Source organism: Setaria italica, chromosome V (assembly GCF_000263155.2).
Source record: "Setaria italica strain Yugu1 chromosome V, Setaria_italica_v2.0, whole genome shotgun sequence".
Classification (NCBI taxonomy): Eukaryota; Viridiplantae; Streptophyta; class Magnoliopsida; order Poales; family Poaceae; genus Setaria; species Setaria italica.
Window position 1 is genome coordinate 44,491,882 of NC_028454.1, and position 19,972 is coordinate 44,511,853.

The 19,972-nt window shown below is 44.8% G+C and overlaps 3 protein-coding genes across 3 annotated transcripts; 1 reads left to right on the forward strand and 2 right to left on the reverse strand.

Annotated features, from left to right (window-relative positions):
* Positions 1–324: 324 nt before the first annotated feature.
* On the reverse strand, positions 325–3,881 carry LOC101775161 (regulatory protein viviparous-1). The gene is made up of 6 exons (XM_004970958.1): positions 2,322–3,881; positions 2,023–2,115; positions 1,689–1,789; positions 1,022–1,068; positions 830–906; positions 325–561 (listed from the first exon to the last, which is right to left on the reverse strand). Exons 1-6 carry the CDS (start codon positions 3,879–3,881, stop codon positions 325–327), a joined length of 2,115 nt encoding a protein of 704 aa, XP_004971015.1.
* A 3,129-nt stretch (positions 3,882–7,010) lies between these two features.
* Positions 7,011–14,103, forward strand: LOC101775560 (protein BLISTER). The gene is made up of 13 exons (XM_004970959.3): positions 7,011–7,394; positions 7,772–8,423; positions 8,520–9,067; positions 9,652–9,771; positions 10,345–10,410; positions 11,220–11,330; positions 11,875–11,951; positions 12,216–12,283; positions 12,468–12,584; positions 12,668–12,849; positions 12,989–13,057; positions 13,250–13,405; positions 13,666–14,103. Exons 1-13 carry the CDS (start codon positions 7,320–7,322, stop codon positions 13,741–13,743), a joined length of 2,319 nt encoding a protein of 772 aa, XP_004971016.1. The 5' UTR covers positions 7,011–7,319; the 3' UTR covers positions 13,744–14,103.
* Positions 14,104–14,256: 153 nt separating this feature from the next.
* LOC101775973 lies at positions 14,257–19,280 on the reverse strand. Its single transcript, XM_004970960.3, has 13 exons — positions 19,072–19,280; positions 18,873–18,984; positions 18,464–18,546; positions 18,315–18,380; positions 18,069–18,169; positions 17,756–17,874; positions 17,636–17,676; positions 17,125–17,213; positions 15,956–16,136; positions 15,748–15,864; positions 15,457–15,501; positions 14,808–14,939; positions 14,257–14,713 (listed from the first exon to the last, which is right to left on the reverse strand). Exons 1-13 carry the CDS (start codon positions 19,186–19,188, stop codon positions 14,579–14,581), a joined length of 1,338 nt encoding a protein of 445 aa, XP_004971017.1. The 5' UTR covers positions 19,189–19,280; the 3' UTR covers positions 14,257–14,578.
* Between the last annotated feature and the right edge of the window lie 692 nt (positions 19,281–19,972).

The following is a 19,972-nucleotide window of genomic DNA, read 5'->3' on the forward strand; positions in this document are numbered from 1 at the left end:
TCTAGGCAATCAACACTATAACATACAACAACCACGTTCCAGCTTTAGCTGATGTCTCGTTGTTAGCCGAATGGCACGACGTACGACGACACAACAATTCAGAGGTATGCCGCCGATGCATGTACAGGACTACTACTCGACGACAGGTCCCAACACAAACCAAACCATGCACAACTTAGCGTCACAGCAGGGTGGGCTACTTGATTTAATATCATCACCTAGCGCACTACATGCTCTTAACACACACGACGGGGGTGACCATCATCATCAGGGGTGTATGGATCTAGCTAACTTCAGATATCAATGGCGGAGGCGGCGGTTCTTTCAGATGCTCACAGCCATGGAGGCGGCTCCCTGGTGGCGAGCCCGCCTCGCACCTTGCTGCGACCTCCCCTTGCAGGCGCCGTCAGGCTTGTTGGTCCCGTCGGCGATGACGATGCCGTCATCAGAAGAACCACCGGCTTTCTCTGGACCTGGAGACCCATGCTTGTTCTTGCCTACCGCGCTGGAACCATTGCCCTGGTCCTGATGAGCAGGCCTCACCTTCACGCCCCGTATCAGCTGTGATAGACAGGAGGAGGTTTCAGGTTAGCTGCTGCTGAAACTACTTGTGCACAAGGTGGTCACAGATGCTACAACTCGACTGCCATCAAACTAGGAACAGTGCCATATGCATGCAAAACAGCTGTATCTATACAGGCAGTTGACTTGTGCTTTGAACAAGGATGTGTGAAATTTAATTTTCCCTTCATCAATTTGTACAGGGGCAGAATGTATCTAGCTAAAAACAATCATTGCAAGGAAATAAATAAAGCAGGGTGAACATTACATATTTGCCAGACTTGACATCAGAGTAGATCACTATGAAATCCCCCTCCTGAAGCTCATTGGAACGAACAAATTCCCCTGCAAGTTCAGAAAAAAACAAGAGAAGTTTTAGAAGCTACCAAGAAATAATGCTATGCCAAGATCAGATGATGGGTAGAAATTAAAGTATACTAATGCTTTGTTTTCATCTCACCGGTGTTCTCCAACAGATACATTCTGCTCTTGTTGTTGGGCCAAAACCTGCATGCATGCGTGAGGGCACTCATGTCACTGTCAACAGTCCATTTTCAGAACAAATCTGTCCAAAGCTAACCAGGCATGCAGTGCGGAACGACAACTAGACTTTTAGTATTGCATTGGAACAAGTTTAGCAGCATGTTTATGGCGTGCAGAAATGGTGCTGCATCGACGTAGAGGAACACAAGTGCATGCCACTATTTGCTCCCAGATTCTCATCGTATATTCATGCGACCCACTTGCCCAATTGGGAAAGAAAGGGACCACCCCCACAGTGATGCTGTACTCATGTCATTTACTATTTCTGGCCCAGTGGTGCTATCTATCTCCCTGCCCAAATTGACCAAGAACAAAAATTAATTTCAACAACAGCAACAGGATTTTTAGTCCCGAGCCAGTTGGGGCAGGCTTGAAACCCAATATGAGCTATGAGCCACCACAAAAAAAGGGAGAAAAGAGAGTGAGAAACAATATTGTTATTTTTAGGGAATCTAAACACAAATTTAATTTTAACAAAGAAGATGATGATTTGAAGAGAGAAAAAAACAACAAGTGGATTTAAGCATCATCCATGGTGGATCGGCTATCCCAAATCGGCAAATCCCTAGCCTAACAACACTCACCTGTACCGCATGTTCCAGACCCGCGATGTCCCAATGTCCTCCATGGGGATGGAGATGCCATCCCTCGTCTTCAGCTCCGGCAGGTGAACCTCCGCTTCCTTCTGAAATCGTCCAAAGAAGAAGAAAGACAACTTTTAGCAGAAATGTCGAAGCACCAATGCAGTTTGAAGAACATATTCAAGATTGCAAGCATAGTTCCATTGCGAATTTAAATTCAGGAAATTTTTGCAAGTGGATGCATGCATGCACAATTGGGGATCTAGCTAGATTTAAGATTTGTATGCCCAAGTGGGGTAGAAATCATGCGGATCATGAAGGGCGTCGTCTGTCTCACTTTGGGGAGCACGATGCGGCCGAGGCTCCCGACGTCGCTCTGCTTCAGAACCTTCTGCAGCAGGTAGCGCAGGTTCTTGTCCGACTTCGCCCCCTGCATCCCCATCTACACTTCATCAGATCTACACATGAAATTCAGATGAACACACATCGATGGATCCGTACGCGAACGTACGGCACACGTTCATGCGTGTTCGATTGCTGGAAAGCGATGTGCGTCGTCTATCAGGAGCAAACAGAAGAAAGAGGTCGATTTAGATCTTTTGCTAGAGAGCGATGTCAAGCTCTGCATGCATGCACCTGCCGCTTATCTGAAGCTGTCGAGCGTTGGGGGCTCTCTTCCTGCCGAGCACCGGGCGCCGGATTCACCGGTGGCGCCCCCTCCGCCGGCGCCTCCGGGGAGCGCGGCACCTGCTGCATCGGCGCCCTCGAGGAATTGGACTTGGAGAGCGGGTTCTGGACCTGCTGCTGGCTTCCCGGCGACCAGAAACCCCAGCCACCGCCTGACGGCGTGACCGGCGCGGAGTGCACCGACCGAGGAGATGGCTCCTGCGGGTGGACGGGGACCTGGATCTGGGCCAGGTTCAGCTGCTGGCTGCGCTGCTGCTGAAGGCAGGACAGGCGCCGCTGCCTCGCCATGCGTTTCTTACGGGCCTCCTTGGTCGCGGAGGCCTCCCCGCCTGCCATGCGTTGGGGGCCCATGGGGTGGGCGGCGCCGCCGTACTGCCCGCCGAATCCGGGGGAGAACGGCTGCGCCACGACGGGCGGCATAGGGTAAGAGCCCGCGGAAGCACCAGGGAACGGCACGTACTGCTGCGGCCAGGCCATGTTCCCGCCGCCCGCGGCGTGCATGTCGCCCACCGCCGGCGGGGAGAACGGCTGGCTGCTCACGACCACGCTGCTCGTGCTGGAGCTCTGGTGGAAAGGGTATTGGCCTGCGGCGCCCGGGTAAACGGCGTCGCCGCCGTAAGCAGGTGGCGTGAACGGCTGCTGGTAGGGCATCCAGGATGCGCCGCTGCCGGCCGCCATGTCCTGGCCGCCGGCGGGGAACTCATATCCGGTGTTGACCCCCGGGCTGGAGAGCTGGCTCTGTCCGTGGCCGTGCAATACCGCCGCCTCCTCCATCGCGTCGCGAGGGCGCTTCCTCTGGAGGTGATGGTTCTGCACCCAGGTAAGGATGAGCTTGAGCAGCTGCATGGTGCCGTGGCGCCCGCCGCCGAGCCGGGCGGCGGCTGCCTCGATGGTGGAGCGGCGGAGGCGGATGCTGCGGAGATCCTCGGCCGAGATGTTTTCACGGTTGCTCGTGAGCCACTCCATGAAGAACCGCGGCAGGTCCTCACCCGGCGCCGCAGCCGCATCCATGCAGGCCTCCTCTCCCCCGGTCCCTTCCAGCACGGCTTTACCTTCGCGTCTGCCGTCGCCAACGGGATGCGGCGGCGCGAACATAGCGTCCTCCAGCATCATGCTAACTTCGGGGAACGTCGGCTCGGAGTCCCACGGCATGGACAGCGACGCGAAGTCGAGGAGCTGGTCGATGTCATCGAGCGCATCGAATCCTTCACCGGCCGATGCAGGCCCGGAGCGCTCGCCGGCGGCGCCGTCAGCGCCGCCGCCAGCCCCTCCTGCCGCGTTGGTGTAGGCGCTGGAGGAGTTGGACGACGACGACGACGAGAAGGTGGAGCTGGACGGCGACGAGAGGCAAGGGAAGTCCGGGAGGGACGGGAACGTGTCTTCCGCGAATAGGAAGTCATCCCCCGCCTCCCCACCGATCTCCTCCGCCGGGGCCTCCCCCAGGTCGCCACCGTGCTCCGGCGGGTTCTCTTGGGAGTGCGGTGGCGGCGAGCCGGCGGAGGCGTCCATGCAGATAGACACGGCGACGAGCAGAGGAGAGAGATGGTGTATGTGTCGCCGTCTCTCTGTGGTGTAGGTGTGGAGGTGGGTGCAGTTACTGAGCAGATAAACAGGGAAGCAGGAGGTGGAGGGGGGAAGAGGAGAGAGGAGGGAACCGAGATGCGGCTGCGTGGCACACGTGGCGGCCGCCTAGGGCTGTGGGGAGCGCTCCACCGCCCACGCCAGCCTCTCCTCGGCCACCTTACTTATCGCCCCTGGCGAGCACCCGACATCTCTCTCGGACAAGTGGGACCGGAAATAACTGGGCCCATTTGTCATCGAGATTATGCTAACCGAGAGCACCCGACATCTCTCTCGGACATCTCTCTCACTGTGCATGCTCCTGGTCACTGACCGTGGGCCACGTGCAGTGGCCCACATGTCAGTGTAATGTATCTGTGACGTTGGTGCAAAACTTCGGCGCGTGCAAAATTTGACCGTTCAGGAAACGGAAACGGAAACGAAAGCACATGTTTTGCTCTTTCAATGAGGCGTGGGCCCCTCGAGTCCGTGCGTGGAAAAACAGGGTGCGCGTAGCTGTTCCGGCGCCGTAGGATGTCCGTGTCGCCGCCGCGCCGACTGAGGGCCGAGTGTTGGAGCGATTCCCGGCCGTCCGATGCAGAGTCCACCTGAACCAACGGATAGAGGACTCGGTGGGTGCTAGAGGCTTGTCTGCGAAGCAGGAAGAGTTTCTCTACGCGCACTGCGTGAAGTCTACACGACTGGGGGTACTTCGGTGACTTGCGGTGGCCACGACGACGTGGAATGCTTCTATTGGTTGCAGCCCTTGCTGGGTTTGCGTGCATGAGAGACTTGCAGCGGCCAGCTCATCGGCGGCCGGAAAACGTCTGCACTTGCTTGTGGACGCATCGGTTGTTGGGAGAGTTATCTTCGATCTTTGTTTGAAAACTTCCTCCCCTAGCCCGAGTGACATAATCTGTAAGTCATTACATCATGATCCTACTTCATCTTTTGGCTCTTTGTATTATATTTTCTCTAGCATTTTCCCACCTAAAGATGGATAACCATAACTGCTTTCGTAGAAGATGATAAATATCTTAAAGATAGCGTGTACAGATGGTCGGGTTTTCCGTTTCACATTGTGCATATCAAAAGATATTTTTGATGGTTATACATTTACAACCGGTATGGAAAATTCTAAACTTTTACCGACTCGAGATCATTTAATCGAAAATAGGTTTAATATTTTCCAACTGGATGTGATGTACAATGCAACTACTTGTTCTATTATTTTATCACTAGACATTAAAATTTTCTGTTTTGAGGTGTCCGTTCACCATATAAAATATGTTTACATTAGTAATATGATCAGATTGGGGGTATAAGAATACATCCAATGGCTAATTTAATATACAATTTTATATCATTAGGTTCGAAGAAAAGTACTAGCGCTTAGGTTACACAAATCGAATTGTTAAGATTGAAATTTGGATAGGTGTTTTCCCAAAAAAATTGTTAGGCATCACAGGTTTATCTACAAAGGAGAAGCCGTTCATGTGGCACAAGTGTAAAACCTACACAACTGTCTACTTTGGTCACTTGCGGCAATTAGGATGATGTGGAATCTTACAAACTATAGGTTGCAAACTTTTTACAAAAGGTTGGTGTGCATGAGATTGAGAGCGAGACATGCATTGGCTAGCTCATCAACGACTAGAAAATATCTGTTACCCATGGATTGATAGGTTTAGATTTGAGATGGAGTCGTACTAGTTTAGATGATTTTTTTTCAAACTTTCGTTTGAAAACTCTCCCTTAGCTAGGATATAATCCATAGGCACTATATCTCTTTTCTTTATTTTTTCTCTTTGTTTCGTACTTCCTTTAGTATTTCTATTACACTTAAAGATTTAGAAAAAATGACATATGCTTGACTTGACGCTGATTTGTACAAGGCTTTTATTTAACTGTCGATAGGAAGTACTTCAATTTTCCTAAATTACATATCAAAAGATGGCTTTAGTGTTTGCCAATAAAAAATAATATTCATGTATTTATTTTATTAGTTTATCCATGTATGTATTAAGTTTTTAAAAACTTTTTAGGTGTACTTTTGATTATTATATCATTTCATTCTATGACTCTACTACATGTACAATCCATGTATACCTAGGTCCTTAAAGTAAGGTTTGGTTACACACTAGGATAGATAATCTATTTATTGCTCACTAATATGTTTTACATGTGAATTAGAAAAACATTTACTACATAACCAATACCAATCTCATATCAACATCCTTTGTACACTAAAAGACCTACTTCAGATTTGTGGTGTATTTCTCTTATATGAGAAATATCATAAATTTATCATAATAGACTCACCTGTGTTTTCCTCATGTTTTTCAAGAAAATCATAAAATGATACGATTATTCTCTTATATTTAAATAAAAGCACTAGTGGTGTTCATTTTGTTCACATATGTCTTCACCTACTCACTAACAAAGGTAGCAATTGAGGTATTGTTCATCTTAGTTGGTCTGAATTGTGGGTGTTATAGTTTATATATCTATATCTATATCTATATATCTATATCTCTATATATATATGCTGCGCAATATATTTATTTTCACTTATCCTATGTCTCTCAATATATGATTGTATTTGAAATATGGACATGATTGTGTTTCTTCTTAAATAAATGCTCATAAGTAGCCCATAACAACTTGTTAGAGTAGGATGTGCATAAACAACAGTGCTAAACAAACCTAACTTTTGCAACCCAACAACTTAAAACAACCAGTACAATTGAAAGTAATATTCAAATAGTTTCATATTCATTGCAACAGACTAGTTCTGTTGTTTCAACATAAATTAACCACTAAATTTGTTATTTACACTTTTCATAAAAAGATTTATTTTTCTGTTGAAAAAACTTCTGTTGTTTACAATGTCATAAACTGCCTCTCAGAAGAAGCACGTTTCTGCCAATACGAAGATTAGAGCCACGTGGTACACAGTTGCGCCGATGAATGACCCCATCACGAGCAGCAAACGGGAACAAACCGGCGAAACCATCCGAGCCAGATGCGTCACCGGGGCAACACACCACCGTGCTGACTACCAGACCGCGACGACGCAACAGCAGGCAGGGAACTCAAACCGGTCGGACTCCACGGCGACGCACCAAAAAAGATAGCAACAGCCAACAGAGGAGGAGGCGAAGGCCCAAACGTTCGGGGGCCGAGCGGGATTTGGAAGCTGCGCAGCGCGCATCCCAAATCCCCCAATCCCGACCCCGACCCCGACCCCGATCCCGTCGCCAGATCTCGCGCCCCCCTCCCCGGGGCTCGATCGAATCAGCGGCGGCCGGGGGCGACCGGCGATTCGGGGACGGGGAGATCTCGCCGAGATTTGGGCCGGGCTGCGTTGGTGGGAGCCGGGGAGCCATGGCGTCGGCGCAGGCGCCCTCCTCCTCCGCCGCCCCGTCGCGCAAGGAGCATCTCGAGGCCGGGAAGAAGCGGGTAGGTCCGTTGTTGCCTGTTGCTTGCGAGAAATGTAGTCCTTGGCCACCCGCAACCGCTAATTGAGCAATATGTTAGAAGAGGACGTAGAGAAATTAGGGGCACCTTGTTGCTTAGCGCGGTGACTATCGTGTCATTCAATTGTTTCTCTTGCGGTAGAGAAGCCAAATGCTATCAAATTCGTCTCGGCCCTTTTGCTTGCAGTAGAGAATTCAAATGAATGAAATTTGCCACATTATTTGAGGCTCAGTTTGCAACTTTTGAAATTTAGCTGCTTAGATCTCGCAATGCAGTCAGCCATCATCGAATGCCGATTCAGCAAATGTTTGACTAGAAATTGGCTTTAGAATAACAATGCTGTATTTTCTCTGATCCAGCTCGAGCAGTTCCGCAAGAAGAAAGCAGCAAAGAAGGCCACTGCCATAGCAGCTAGTGCAGAGCCGGCAAAACCGCCTGCTCCTGATGTAGTGGAGAACCCCCCTCCAATTGCCAGTACAGCTAGCTCGGGAGACGGGCTGGTGTCTGATGTAGAGCCAAACCAAGAAAGCACATCTTCTGTGCCATCTGCTGTATATGAGAGTGGCTCAGCAAGTTCTTCCAGAGGTGCAGAATCCCTGTCAAATGGTCCTGTCAGTGTAAATGCTTCAGTTGGGGTTAGTAATGTTACACCCCAGCAAGATGGTGTTAGTGATGTAGGAAGTAAGTTCTATGGGAACTTGAGCTTCTCCGACCTTGTTAATGGTCATCATGAGAATTGGAGAGGTGACGCTGCCCTTAAAAGGGACGAGCACAGTCCCGACAAGGATGTGCAATCAACATCTAAATTAAGTGTCTTTGGGAACACAAACAGTTTGAGTTTACCTTCTTCTACCAACACCTTGCCGAGTTGGGGAAGAAATTCTTTATCAGATCAAGTACGTGATACCGAGCAATCTAGTTCATACTCATCCAGCACCATTTTTGGAAAGTCTGAAAGTGCTTACACTCAGGATTACTCCACAAGCAATGACCTCTTTGGTCGGTTGAGAGGTAAATTTGATATCTTATTTTTCTATGCGTAAACAACATCTAATAATTAATAACTCGAGCCTGGGGCTCTTTTGCTTTTCTTTTTTCTCTATGTAGCTACCTCCAAAGACTCTTCCAAAGTGGAACAATCTGTGTATGCCAGCAGTATGGATTATGGCAATACCTTCAGTAGTTCTAGGATTACTGATAGTGTAGATCATGATACAAATGTTGGAACTTGGAATGCAGCGGATTCCACACCTGTTAATTTTGAAAAACAGGATCCTTTTCTGTCATCTGGTTATCCAACTGCATACACTCGATCAAGGCCATCATTTCTTGATTCGATCGGAGTACAAAGGACCCCTCCAACAACTCAAGCCTCGTATGGGGAGCCTGCAAAAGCTAATCAACTATCCGGCAATTCAAATTATCAGAGTTCATTTTTGCAGCAATCAAATCAACAATCCACTGGAAGTAATGTTGCAGATAACTCTCTTACATCAGGAAATCAGGAATATAGACACGAAAAAGGGTCATATGGCAGCCCCACCCCTCCTGATTTCTCGCTTTTCAAAGAAGAAAGAAGTATACAGCATTGCAATCAAACATCCCAAAACTTCACAACTCACTGGAAAGATGATGATTTTGCAGCACTAGAGCAGGTGATGAATGTTTAAACATTTTTAATCAATTTGTTATATGAATTTTCTTGAGAATATGATATTCTTATATTGATTAGAGCTGTTGTATAGTTGTAAAACTGCATAATAGACATAATACGATGAATCTAAATGTTGTATCATCCGATTTTATGCCACTAACACGAAACCTAGTTGCCTAGTTGTTTTTCGTATGGAAACTGAAACCTATGGAAAGAAAAGAACCACTTTTCTCTATCTACTCTGTGGGTTCACTTGATGAGTGATATTGTACAGCTTTATAAGTAGTTGCTTTTTTCTGTGTTCTGTGCTTCATAATCGTTTCCATACTTATACATGGCACTATCATGTGTTGTGACTGCACATTACATGCAAATTCTTTGTTGTCAAGATTAAATGATAGAGAGATTCTGTAAAATTAACTACTTTTGTCTTGGATATGTGTATTTTGACTCATCTAAGCCTTTTTCTTCTATAGGTTCTCTATCATTAAGAAGTTAGTAACTAGTGCTCATGTATTTATTTATTTGTTTATTTTATTTAGGCCCATCAACATATTATTAATGGTTTTCTTGTTTGGTTGCCAGCTCATCGAAGATTTGACAAAAGAGAAGTTTTCCTTGCAACGTACTCTTCAGAAATCTCAAGAATTAGCGGAGAATTTGGCCACAGATAACTCTGCACTAACTGATAAGTTCAATCAACAGGTGTGTGCAAATTTCTCTGATGATTATCAGAATAGTTTCAAGTTGGATTTTTTATGATGAAATTTGTCACTGATGACCGTAAGAAATTCACAACGGAGGGAATCTTTCGATGATTGATTATAAGGCAAATGTTTGCTTAACTTTTAAACTAGTTTCTTCCTTGATTTGATTACAAAATCAAAATTTTTCTTTTGCTGTAATTTATTTGATGCTTAACTCTATTAAACTCTCTAGCATAACCTGTCAGAAAAGTGATTGCTGCATCGGTTACATGATTCGAATTCTCGGGTAAAATATATCCACAGAATCATATCAGTTAAACATAGTAATAACAGTGCTGTAAGGAAAACTAGAACTGAAGCCAAAGGTGCTAAGTTAGAATGTAATATCAAGCAACCCCAAGACTAGAGAAACAATAGTTTTTCCTATTGCTTGATCAATAGTCATCCATTTATTATATGTATTGCAGCTTGGTTTAATTTGGACGAAATAAATGTTTATTACACGTGTTTGTATCCGTAACTACTAATTAGTATACTGTATGATTCTTTTTTCACCATTTTCAAATACCAGGCACATGTAATCAGCCAGTTGACATCTGACATGGAGAGATTGCAGGAAGAAATTCAAGCTCAACTGGTTAGGCCTGCTCTACCTTTCTAGCACCTAAATTTGGACAAAACGTATCCTCAATATTAGGACTGTAATTGCAGTACCTGTCATGTCAGTATCGATATGGATTGGTTGGGAACTTCAGGTTAAGGGTCTGAGGACCAGGATAAAGGCGATGTCGCTATACAGCACTAACTTTGTTTATCGCTATGCTTAATCCCCCTAGCACAACTGACTACCTTTATAAGGAGAGATGAGGCTTAAAGTAGTTGATGGACTAATATCTCAAAGTAAACCACTCAAACAAACCAGCTAAATTGCATCATCCCCTTTTGCCTCACCTATGTTTCTGCTGCTGCTCATATTCCTTGGGCGTGCTGTGCACTGCAGCTGCTCACAGACCCCCAAGGCCTGTACCATCTGCTGTGTATTTTTCATTTATTCGATAGTCCCACACTCCCACTGACCCTCCCCTACTCCACCACCAAAAACAAAAAACTGCCCTACTGTCAAGTTAGGACCTATTGAATGATTTACTTTCAATGTTTTGTAAATGCCATGCAAAATGTTTGTTTTTTGGTGCTTGACATGGTCATGAACTGAAGCATGCTGATAAACTGTACTGATTTTAAACTCACCACAACTGGTTGCTTTGAAACAGTTCACTAGGTCAGTTGTTTTATGTTTAAATTTTCAGTGGTGTCTCTGTTAGTTTAAGCGTACTGTCTGTGATTAGTGCTGTTATATATTAGTATTTCTATTTACTATTTAGTTTTTGTCATTTTTGCCATCTTCTTATACTGTTAATCCCTGTAATAACCCTATTTGTACAACAGCTGGCTCTGGAGTCTGTCAGGACTGAATATGCTAATGCCCAACTAGAATGCAGTGCTGCAGATGAGAGGGCAAAAGTACTTGCAGCTGAAGTAATTCTACTAGAAGATAAGGTGGTTTGCTATTTTGTTTATTTTGTACCCATTATCAAACTTCTTTAAAAATGAAACCCTGACATCATGGCAGGTTGTTTAGAATATGTTACGTACATCAAGTGTGTAAACCTTAGTCATGTTAGAGCAAATCCAAATAATAAGGAATAAATCTTATAATTTGCAATCATTGGGAAGTGAGCTCTAGAGGTCTGATCATACAGGCAGGATCATCATATCTTATTGTGAAATACTCTATATTCCATGTTTTGTTGTTGAAATTTTATGGATAGCGAACTATCCTTTCTGTGCAATATCTTGTCCCACATCCACTCTGTAGGCTATAAGGCATGATCATGCTTATTCGGTCTTAAGTTCATTGGGTAGTTTTACTTTAGTATTTAGCCTACATACTTGATGAAACTGTCTTTGATTTTGAATTGAATGTGTGCACTTTATGTATAAGATGTATCGAGCTTAAACAATTATGCAACTTCAACATTTTCAACCAGTCCAAACTCTAGCATTGGGTCGTGGCAGTTTGATAAATTTGTTTGTTTTGTAGGCTCTGAAACTGAGGTCAAGTGAGTTAAAACTTGAAAAGGAAGTTGAAGGTTTACATTCTGAGATCTCTTCTTACAGGTGAACTTTGTACTGATTTTACTAAACCCCATGCTGCAATTATATGAGTCCCTGTTCTTTTCTTGACCTTATTTGAAGGATAGAGTGCCAAGATCCTAAAGAATTAAGCAATGGTTGAAATTCACATTTCTGTCCATGTTAGCATTTTTAAAAGTGCTATGCAAATAAATATGTCATGTTTAAATTAAGAATATTTGACATGACATCCAGATGGTGATAACATCAACATCTTTTTTGCTAACTTTTCCCATTAATCATCCACAGGCGCAAAGTTTCTAGTCTAGAAAAGGAGCGCCAGCATCTTCAATCTACTGTTGAAGCTCTTCAAGAAGGTACGTATTTTCATTGCAATCTAACACATATATTGTTCTTGTTCTCTTCTTTCCCTAGTTAACGTCTGGAATTTTCCTTTTCTGTTATTCGGTGTGTTTACATCTTGCATGCACTTTAATGGCCCCTTTTTAGCCTCATGCACTGATACACCTATCTGTATTTCTTTTCTCTCTATTTGGACAGAAAAGAAGCTCTTGTACTCTAAATTGAGGAACATTCCTGTGAATGAAAAGGCAACAGCTGCTACAGAGAAACCTTCAGCTGATAAAAGAGATGCATCAACTGCGACAGTGGATTTAGGTGTGAATATTAAAATCTTCTCTTTTGTTTGTTCATCGTGATGCATATCAACTATTTTTTTGGCACCAAATTTGTTTATTTAGATACTGGGGAAATCAGTTCTTCAGAAACGCTGACCAGCACTGTCGACACATTGGAAGATGCTGGAACATCAATTTTGAGGTCCAACAATATGTCTGATTTTCCCTCTTTAGAAGAGGTCTCATCCAGCATTCCGGATGATCAGCTTAGAATGATTGACAACATCAATTCCTTGATGTCAGAGGTAACCTTGTTGATGTGCAGAAATCCAGAGTTTTTCTTGCACCAATCAGAGTTTCCCAAATAACCTTATCTACCTTACTTGATTTTTTTGGTAAAAGTTATGTTAGTAATGATAATGTGTTTTATTTTTGTATTTGCAGTTAGCGGTGGAGAGAGAAGAGCTGCTGCGGGCACTGAGAATCGAGTCATCCAACTGCTCCAAGCTGAAGGTACTGTCTACCGCATGTGCTAGTGTTCATAAGATGCCTGTTCCATATGGCATAGTCAAGCCCTGGGTTCTGGTGTATCAAGCTTCTATATATTGGAAAATATGTTTACTCGTCAACTGTGCAGCAAGTTCTGCCTTGTGTTACTTCTGTAATGGTGCATCTTCTAATGCAATTTACTCTTATATCCTGAAGGAGTTGAATAAGGACCTAACACAAAAGCTGGAGATGCAGACACAGAAGCTTGAGCTATTGACTTCTCAAAGGATGGCTAATGAGAATGTCCTGGCAAAACCAATCGATACTCGCTCCATCAATGATGCGACAATGTATGCTGATGAAGGAGATGAGGTAAGTGTTGGTCACCAAGTACTTAGCGGAAGTATGATAGTTGAACAATCCTTGTTGGAAAATTTTCATATCTGCTGTCACCTTGATTTGTACTTTGCAAGAAAAATCCTACGTGTGTACAGGTTATTGTTCCATGTTTCTTTCTATCCTATTTGAATAAGAGTTAGAGCTAAGAAAACCAAACTTTCTTTACATGTGTGTTATGCCCATATCACCCTGAAGACATTCTTTGTCGATGTCTGACACGGAATTTTTCTCAGGTTGTCGAACGGGTGCTTGGCTGGATAATGAAGCTCTTCCCAGGAGGGCCCAAGCGGCGTACCAGCAAACTTCTATAATGGAAATAGAGGTCCTAGTATGCCAGATGTTTCTTTGATTAGGGCCTGTTTAGAAGAAAGGGATTGCTCTAGGAGCTTTAGTATTTAGTTCAAATTTGAACTAAATCCTTTGGATTTGAATCCAAATCCCCTCTATCCAAACATGCCCTTATATAATTTTTTTTGTTTGCCCGGTTTTGCTGATAGCATGGTGAGATGTGAGAAGCTGTATATTAGAGCCATTCGATGTAACCATTCTTTTTTCTACAGAAAATGAAATGTACGCTGACTTGCAGTACGGAGCTGCAACCTTGTACTGGCAATGAAAAGAACAGCCGCAAAGAATAAATCCATTTGTACGAATTATACATTTTGTCCCCACCATATGAGGTGAACACGTTACGTGTAGCTGTATTGCTATTCGTTTGCCTTGCGTTATGTCATCCCGTGGAACTGTCTGAAATCACATTTCACGCTGCTAGCTAGACAGTAGTTGCATATCGATGTACCGTACTGACGGTGCACGAAGAACAGTTAGTGTGGAAAAAAAAATGACGCCTTGATGCACGTAATTCATGGTTCATATCACGACATTATTCACTCTTCTATCTTTTGCTTTTGCTTATGTCAAAAAACAACATAAAAAAAACTCGAGCCTTTTCTAGCCAGACAATATATTGTGCAACCAACCCAAGGCACTGAAAGAAGCCTGCGGAAAGTACAATTCCATGAAGCTTCACTGGGCTCCATCTCAGTCTACTTGTTTCACAGAGTAATGGGGAGGCGTGCCTGTTCAGTTTCAGTGTGGGAGATGTCTTGTCCTGACCGGCGAACTTGTCGCAGCAGCAGAGGATGACTACTTGCTGTTGTGGGTAGGAACGCTGAGATAGAACTTGGTGTTCTTGAAATCGTCAAGAAGCGGATTATACCCATCTTTGGTCCTCGTCTTCAACGGCAGGCCAAACTCCTCCATGAAGGCTGCAGTATCAAGCTGAATGTGCACAACGACCGAGCCCAAGTTCGTCAGAGTCTCAGAGATATACTGACTGCAGAGCAAAGCTGGCAAGCACAGGGTGAGAACTTACTATGATTGTCCTCCTCTTCTTCACGGGTTTAAATGCGCCAGGGTTCTTCTGCTCCTTTGAGAAGCCAGAGCAGTGATGGTCGATCTGCTCCAGGAGCCGGAAATCGGTTGGGAAGAAGATGTCTGCGTCACCCTGAGCAGTAAATAAATACAACCAAGTGATGCAAGGCTTGTTTGATAAAAGTTGAAAAGCACAGAGCAGTAACGCCAGAAAACAGTTGGAAAGCAAATGCCTACATCACCAGGGCATGCAACCAAGTTTGTTGGCTCATAAACAGTCCGAAGTAAGGTACTAGTAACACTAATTTTTCTTGCAAATTTTAACGTGCCCACAACCCCTCTGAGGGCTCATATACAACCAAGTTTGTTATATTGTGCCAAATAGTCAGGCAGTGACAAATCATTCTAGTCCTAGTAAGATTTGGCTGTCATGATCCAAAAAGTTATCCTCCCAACAAACTGATACATCCAAAAATATCAAGAGAAAATAAGTGATTTCAAAAAGTCACCCCAATGTCAGCCAAAGACAGCTAAGGTTGATAGATTGTCTGACTGCCATGTAGAAACAGAACTTTTTAGATGATGGAATAAACAAATTATCCCAATTATACGACCTTATACACAGAACCTATTATGCGAATAGAATGTACCTGAGCATCCAGGTAGTTGCGATGATCTGATGTTTTCCCATCCTTCTACAAGGACAAAACAAGCTCAGTGAGATAATCAGAAGCAAAGCCCATTACCCTCAATTATAAATAAAATGTTAAATGAATCATCAGCACACAAAGAGAACAACAATCATTCTCAGAAACAAGCTCAGTGAGAGAATCAAAAGTAATTTTTTATGCCTAGTTGGAGAAATGCAGCAAGTAGTTGGAAAAACTAAAGCTTTACACACTTGATAATGTATACACTCATAATCTATCAGGATACGTCACCTTTGATGAAACCAGTGGAGCTCTGTCACCAGGTATGCTAACATCTGGAAGATAGCTGAAGTCTGAAGCAACAAGGGACATGCTTGGTAAAGCTTGATGCAAAGTATCCATTAGTTTCTGCAGGATTGAAGATCAAAATAGTTTTCTAAGTTCCAGAACATTCACAAAGATCTAACCTCACAAGGTTATAGTTTTCCGAAAGGCGTACCAAACATCCAGTTGGCAACCAAGCTCTTCGAGGCTTTGGAAATACTTTTGATAAAACTCCTTTCGCAGCAAATGCTAGTTTTTCACTGACAGAAGCTTTCTCTTCATTCATGCCAATAATTTCAACACAGCGGGAAATTAATGGGTCTTGTAGTGGCTTATAGACTTCAGAGGCTTGTGAACTTTCTTCAGGAAAGGTACACATGACAGATTAATCACAGAGAAGTAGCTATGCAATTTTCTAAAGTAGTAGAAAAGAGGTTCATCCTCAAAGACCTAAGCAATACTAAGTAACAAATATGCATGCAATATTTTAGTTACCACAGAAGTTACCCATAAGCACGGGGATGGCATGTATGTTCTACAAGGGAAAAGGAGGCGACCCTTCAATACTACTATAACTAAAATAGCGAACATTCTAATGCAAGTCAAGCATAAAAGAAAGCACGCTGCAAGGACACTGTAGAACACACAACATTCCATACATCCATCTCTCGAAGAGCTTCCCCTTGTTTCTTCTAAGGGGTTGTTTGGATACGAGGTGCTAAACTTTAACAGTGTCACATCGGATGTTCGGATGCTAATTAGGAGGACTAAACATGAGCTAATTATAAAACTAATTGCAGAACCTTGTGCTAATTCGCGAGACGAATCTATTAAGCCTAATTAATCCATCATTAGCAAATGATTACTGTAGCACCACATTGTCAAATCATGGACTAATTAGGCTTAATAGATTCGTCTCGCGAATTATACTCCATCTGTGCAATTAGTTTTGTAATTAGCTTATGTTTAGTACTCCTAATTAGCATCCAAACATCCGATGTGACAGGTGTTAAACTTTAATAGGGTGTTCCCAAACACCCCCTAAGAATGAAACATATTTTGCCATCAACATGCACAATCAACAGTCATGAGCTAGTAGCAACAGAGTCGGTTAAATGGTTGATAAAAGGATCCAGCCAAATATGGGTGTTGAGCAGCATGTCCCTTTTTGTTTCATCATATTTCCCTAACTCTAAAGTATCTCAATGATCTCACTTGAAACCCCGTATAAACAATGAACATAAAAGCAAACATTGATGCTCTTTAATTGTAGTAGTACAGAGCAAAGGGTATTGTCTCACAGCTATATTTTGCCAAGATTCTGAAAAGACAAAAATCACAAACCTGCCATTTATTTTTTCAATCCACACTTCCATCCATGGAGAGACCTGATCTGGTGAATAGACAAGGTCATGTGGCAGATTGTCAAGTACCTGATATTCCATAGAAAGAAAGATACTGTTAGAGGTGGTACTATAATATTCCTTGAAATGCAATCTTTGCTTTGTAACATTATATGACGGAAAAGGTTTAACAAGAACTGCATGTTTATGATCATAGTATTACTAGAAAAACTAAATTTGACAATCGATTAATAAAGTTCATCTGCGGTGTAAAATGCCACATTTACAGAGCACATATATTCTGAAGCATTTATTTGTTTCTCTGCATCATAATGCTTTGTATGCCACAGGATGCTAGACTTTTTGTGCCTCTAGCTACAGTAAATCAGCTGGACAGATACTTCAGTTCATAATGGGGGAGGATGACATGATGATGTCATTGTGCTTCTTTGGTTCATACATAAACACAAGAATAAAATGAGAAGTGCAAAGAAAGTCCCAGCAGAATTCACCTCAAGCATTAGGACCCAACATGGACGAGGATCCTTGCGGCCTGCATAGCAGAAAAAGGAAGATTTATATCCAATCATGTCAAGGTAGATTGCCCTACACAATAGCGGGGAATATCTTACCCCATCCAAGTCTGTTAGTTGCATCGCGGTGCTCCACCGTAAACTTTGACAAATGGCTTTGCACTTCACCGACAGTTTCCAATTGCTTTGCAGCAAGAGAGGAGCTAATCTCTACTGAGCTAGCAAGTGAAGATAAGGGCAAGGTCAAAGCATATTTGAGAACATGACACTAGAATGGCAAAAGCATAGCAGCACAAAGAGCAACCAGACAACTGTGGCCAGTACTATATATGTATCTTTATATGACATTCATGAACCCTATTATTCTGAATTTCTGATAATTCAAGCAAGAAATGAAGATACAGATGCTTACATGTATTTCATATCATTGTAAACTTTGGGCGGTGCATTAAGCATCATGTAATCAAGTATGCACTTTGCACATGTCCCAGAACCACCACCAATCTCGTATATCTGATCAGTAAAAGCATCCGATTCATAAGCAAAATGGATGAAAATGCTTCATGAAAATGGACAAAAGCAAATCTGTAGCTTCAACAAAGCTTCAAATCTAGATTGAGGAGCGGAATGATATGACAAAGAAATCTTGAGATCACACCTTCAATGGGACTGAAAGATTTGCTGTGCGCAGTATTGATGCTGCTATTGCGTAGGCATACCATGGCTGCACCATAGAGGGAAAAGGGCGCATCAGTGACCAAACTGAAAGAACCTCATTCTCTTCGACCGCAATAGCAGAGAAAATACCTTAAAGAGTTCCACAGGAGTAAACCAAGCAATATCATGTTTCTTATACAGCTTATCAAGATGCTGCATATAAGCACTCCTTCCTACATGGTATTAAAGCAAATGATTTTTAAGGCCAATAATATAAAAGTAAATTATTCACATCCTAAACCAAATGTCCACCATATTAAGACAGCATGACACGGAACCAGCATTGGACAAATCAGCAATGGAGTTTGGCATCAAGAAAACAACAACCAAGTCCCAAATGCCAAACGCACATAAGCTGTTCGTTGAAATGCCAACCCGCCGAACAAACAAAGAACGATCCCTATTTCATCCCTGTAATGCCGGAACACACACCAAACTTCCTCATAGAGGACGCAATGCAAGAAAGAGCTGATGAAATGAACAGGAGAAAGGAGACCACCCTCGAGCTGGTTGAAACGGATGCTGGCGTCAAGCACGCCCACCGGCCCCGCCCGCTTGGAAAAGTAGCCATGGTTGGGGTCGTAGAGCGCAGACCTCACGAAGTCGCGCACCTGCGGAACCCCATGTTAACACCTACAATGGAAACCGCCGCAGGGAGATCTCACTGTTACCGGAAACAAAAAAGTCTCAGCCTTTACCAGAATGGGGTTGTTACCGGCGAGGATCCCCGACGAGAACAGCGCCGCAGTTACCCACCGCGCGCACAGCGCTCCGCGTCGAAGCGCGGGGACGTGCCCCGAGAACGCCGGCGCCATAGTTGAGGCGGCGGCGGCGGGGCGGCGCGAGTATCCGTTCCTTTCCGCAACAGGTGCGGCACGTTCAAGCCCGACCCGACTCGGGTAAATGGGTAAGACGAAGATCCTTATGCGGGTCCGTACCAGACCCGATTGGGACTGTCGCACGCCAAATCGGATCTATATAAGGAGCGGAGCGCCCGGTGCCGGCGTCGAGTCGGCCGCCATCCCCACTCAGCACGCCGGATGTCGAGGCGGGGAGAGGGAGCAATGAATCGCGGCAAGGTCGGTCCGACGAGGGCCACCGCCAGCCCCCACGACCTCCTCGCGAAGTTCGCGAGACGCAAGGATGTGGTGAGGAAGAAGGCGGACGAGCTGGCGAGGCGCTGCGCCATCGACGTCGCGGTGATCTGCACGGGCCCCGGCGGCGTGGGCGACCTGGATTGCTGGCCGTCGAAGGAGGCCGCCAGCGAGGTGTTGAGGCGGTACAGCGCGCTCGCCCCAGCGCACCGCGCCAGGCACACGGAGGACCTCGCCGCCCTCGTCGCGCGCCAGCTAGCGGAGGAGCGCGATAAGCTCGTCAGGGCGCGGGAGGGCGGCGTGGCCTTGGCGCTCGGGTCGCGGGACGGCTCGCTCGAGGGCCTGTCAGAGGACAAGCTCCGGGAGCTGCTCGCCGCCATCGAGGGCTCGCAGGTGGACGCCAAGAACAGGATCCTGATGCTGCAGGCGCCGCTCGGCGGCGCGGTCGATCACGCCACGCTCTCGCGGGGTCTCGTGCACGAGGACGAGGCCACCCAGGAGGACT

Excerpts from the sequence above, each read along its gene's own strand:
- LOC101775161 (XM_004970958.1), bottom strand. The coding sequence starts at position 3,881 with ATGGACGCCTCCGCCGGCTCGCCGCCACCGCACTCCCAAGAGAACCCG. Across the intron at positions 2,116-2,321 it reads CAGCTTCAGATAAGCGGCAG|GGGGCGAAGTCGGACAAGAA; the intron begins GTGCATGCATGC and ends ATGGGGATGCAG. Across the intron at positions 562-829 it reads ATGTCAAGTCTGGCAAATAT|CTGATACGGGGCGTGAAGGT; the intron begins GTAATGTTCACC and ends TGTCTATCACAG.
- LOC101775560 (XM_004970959.3), top strand. The coding sequence starts at position 7,320 with ATGGCGTCGGCGCAGGCGCCCTCCTCCTCCGCCGCCCCGTCGCGCAAG. Across the intron at positions 9,772-10,344 it reads CTGATAAGTTCAATCAACAG|GCACATGTAATCAGCCAGTT; the intron begins GTGTGTGCAAAT and ends TTCAAATACCAG. Across the intron at positions 11,331-11,874 it reads TAATTCTACTAGAAGATAAG|GCTCTGAAACTGAGGTCAAG; the intron begins GTGGTTTGCTAT and ends TTTGTTTTGTAG.
- LOC101775973 (XM_004970960.3), bottom strand. The coding sequence starts at position 19,188 with ATGGCGCCGGCGTTCTCGGGGCACGTCCCCGCGCTTCGACGCGGAGCG. Across the intron at positions 17,677-17,755 it reads AACTAACAGACTTGGATGGG|GCCGCAAGGATCCTCGTCCA; the intron begins GTAAGATATTCC and ends TCTGCTATGCAG. Across the intron at positions 14,714-14,807 it reads AGAAGAGGAGGACAATCATA|CTTGATACTGCAGCCTTCAT; the intron begins GTAAGTTCTCAC and ends GTGCACATTCAG.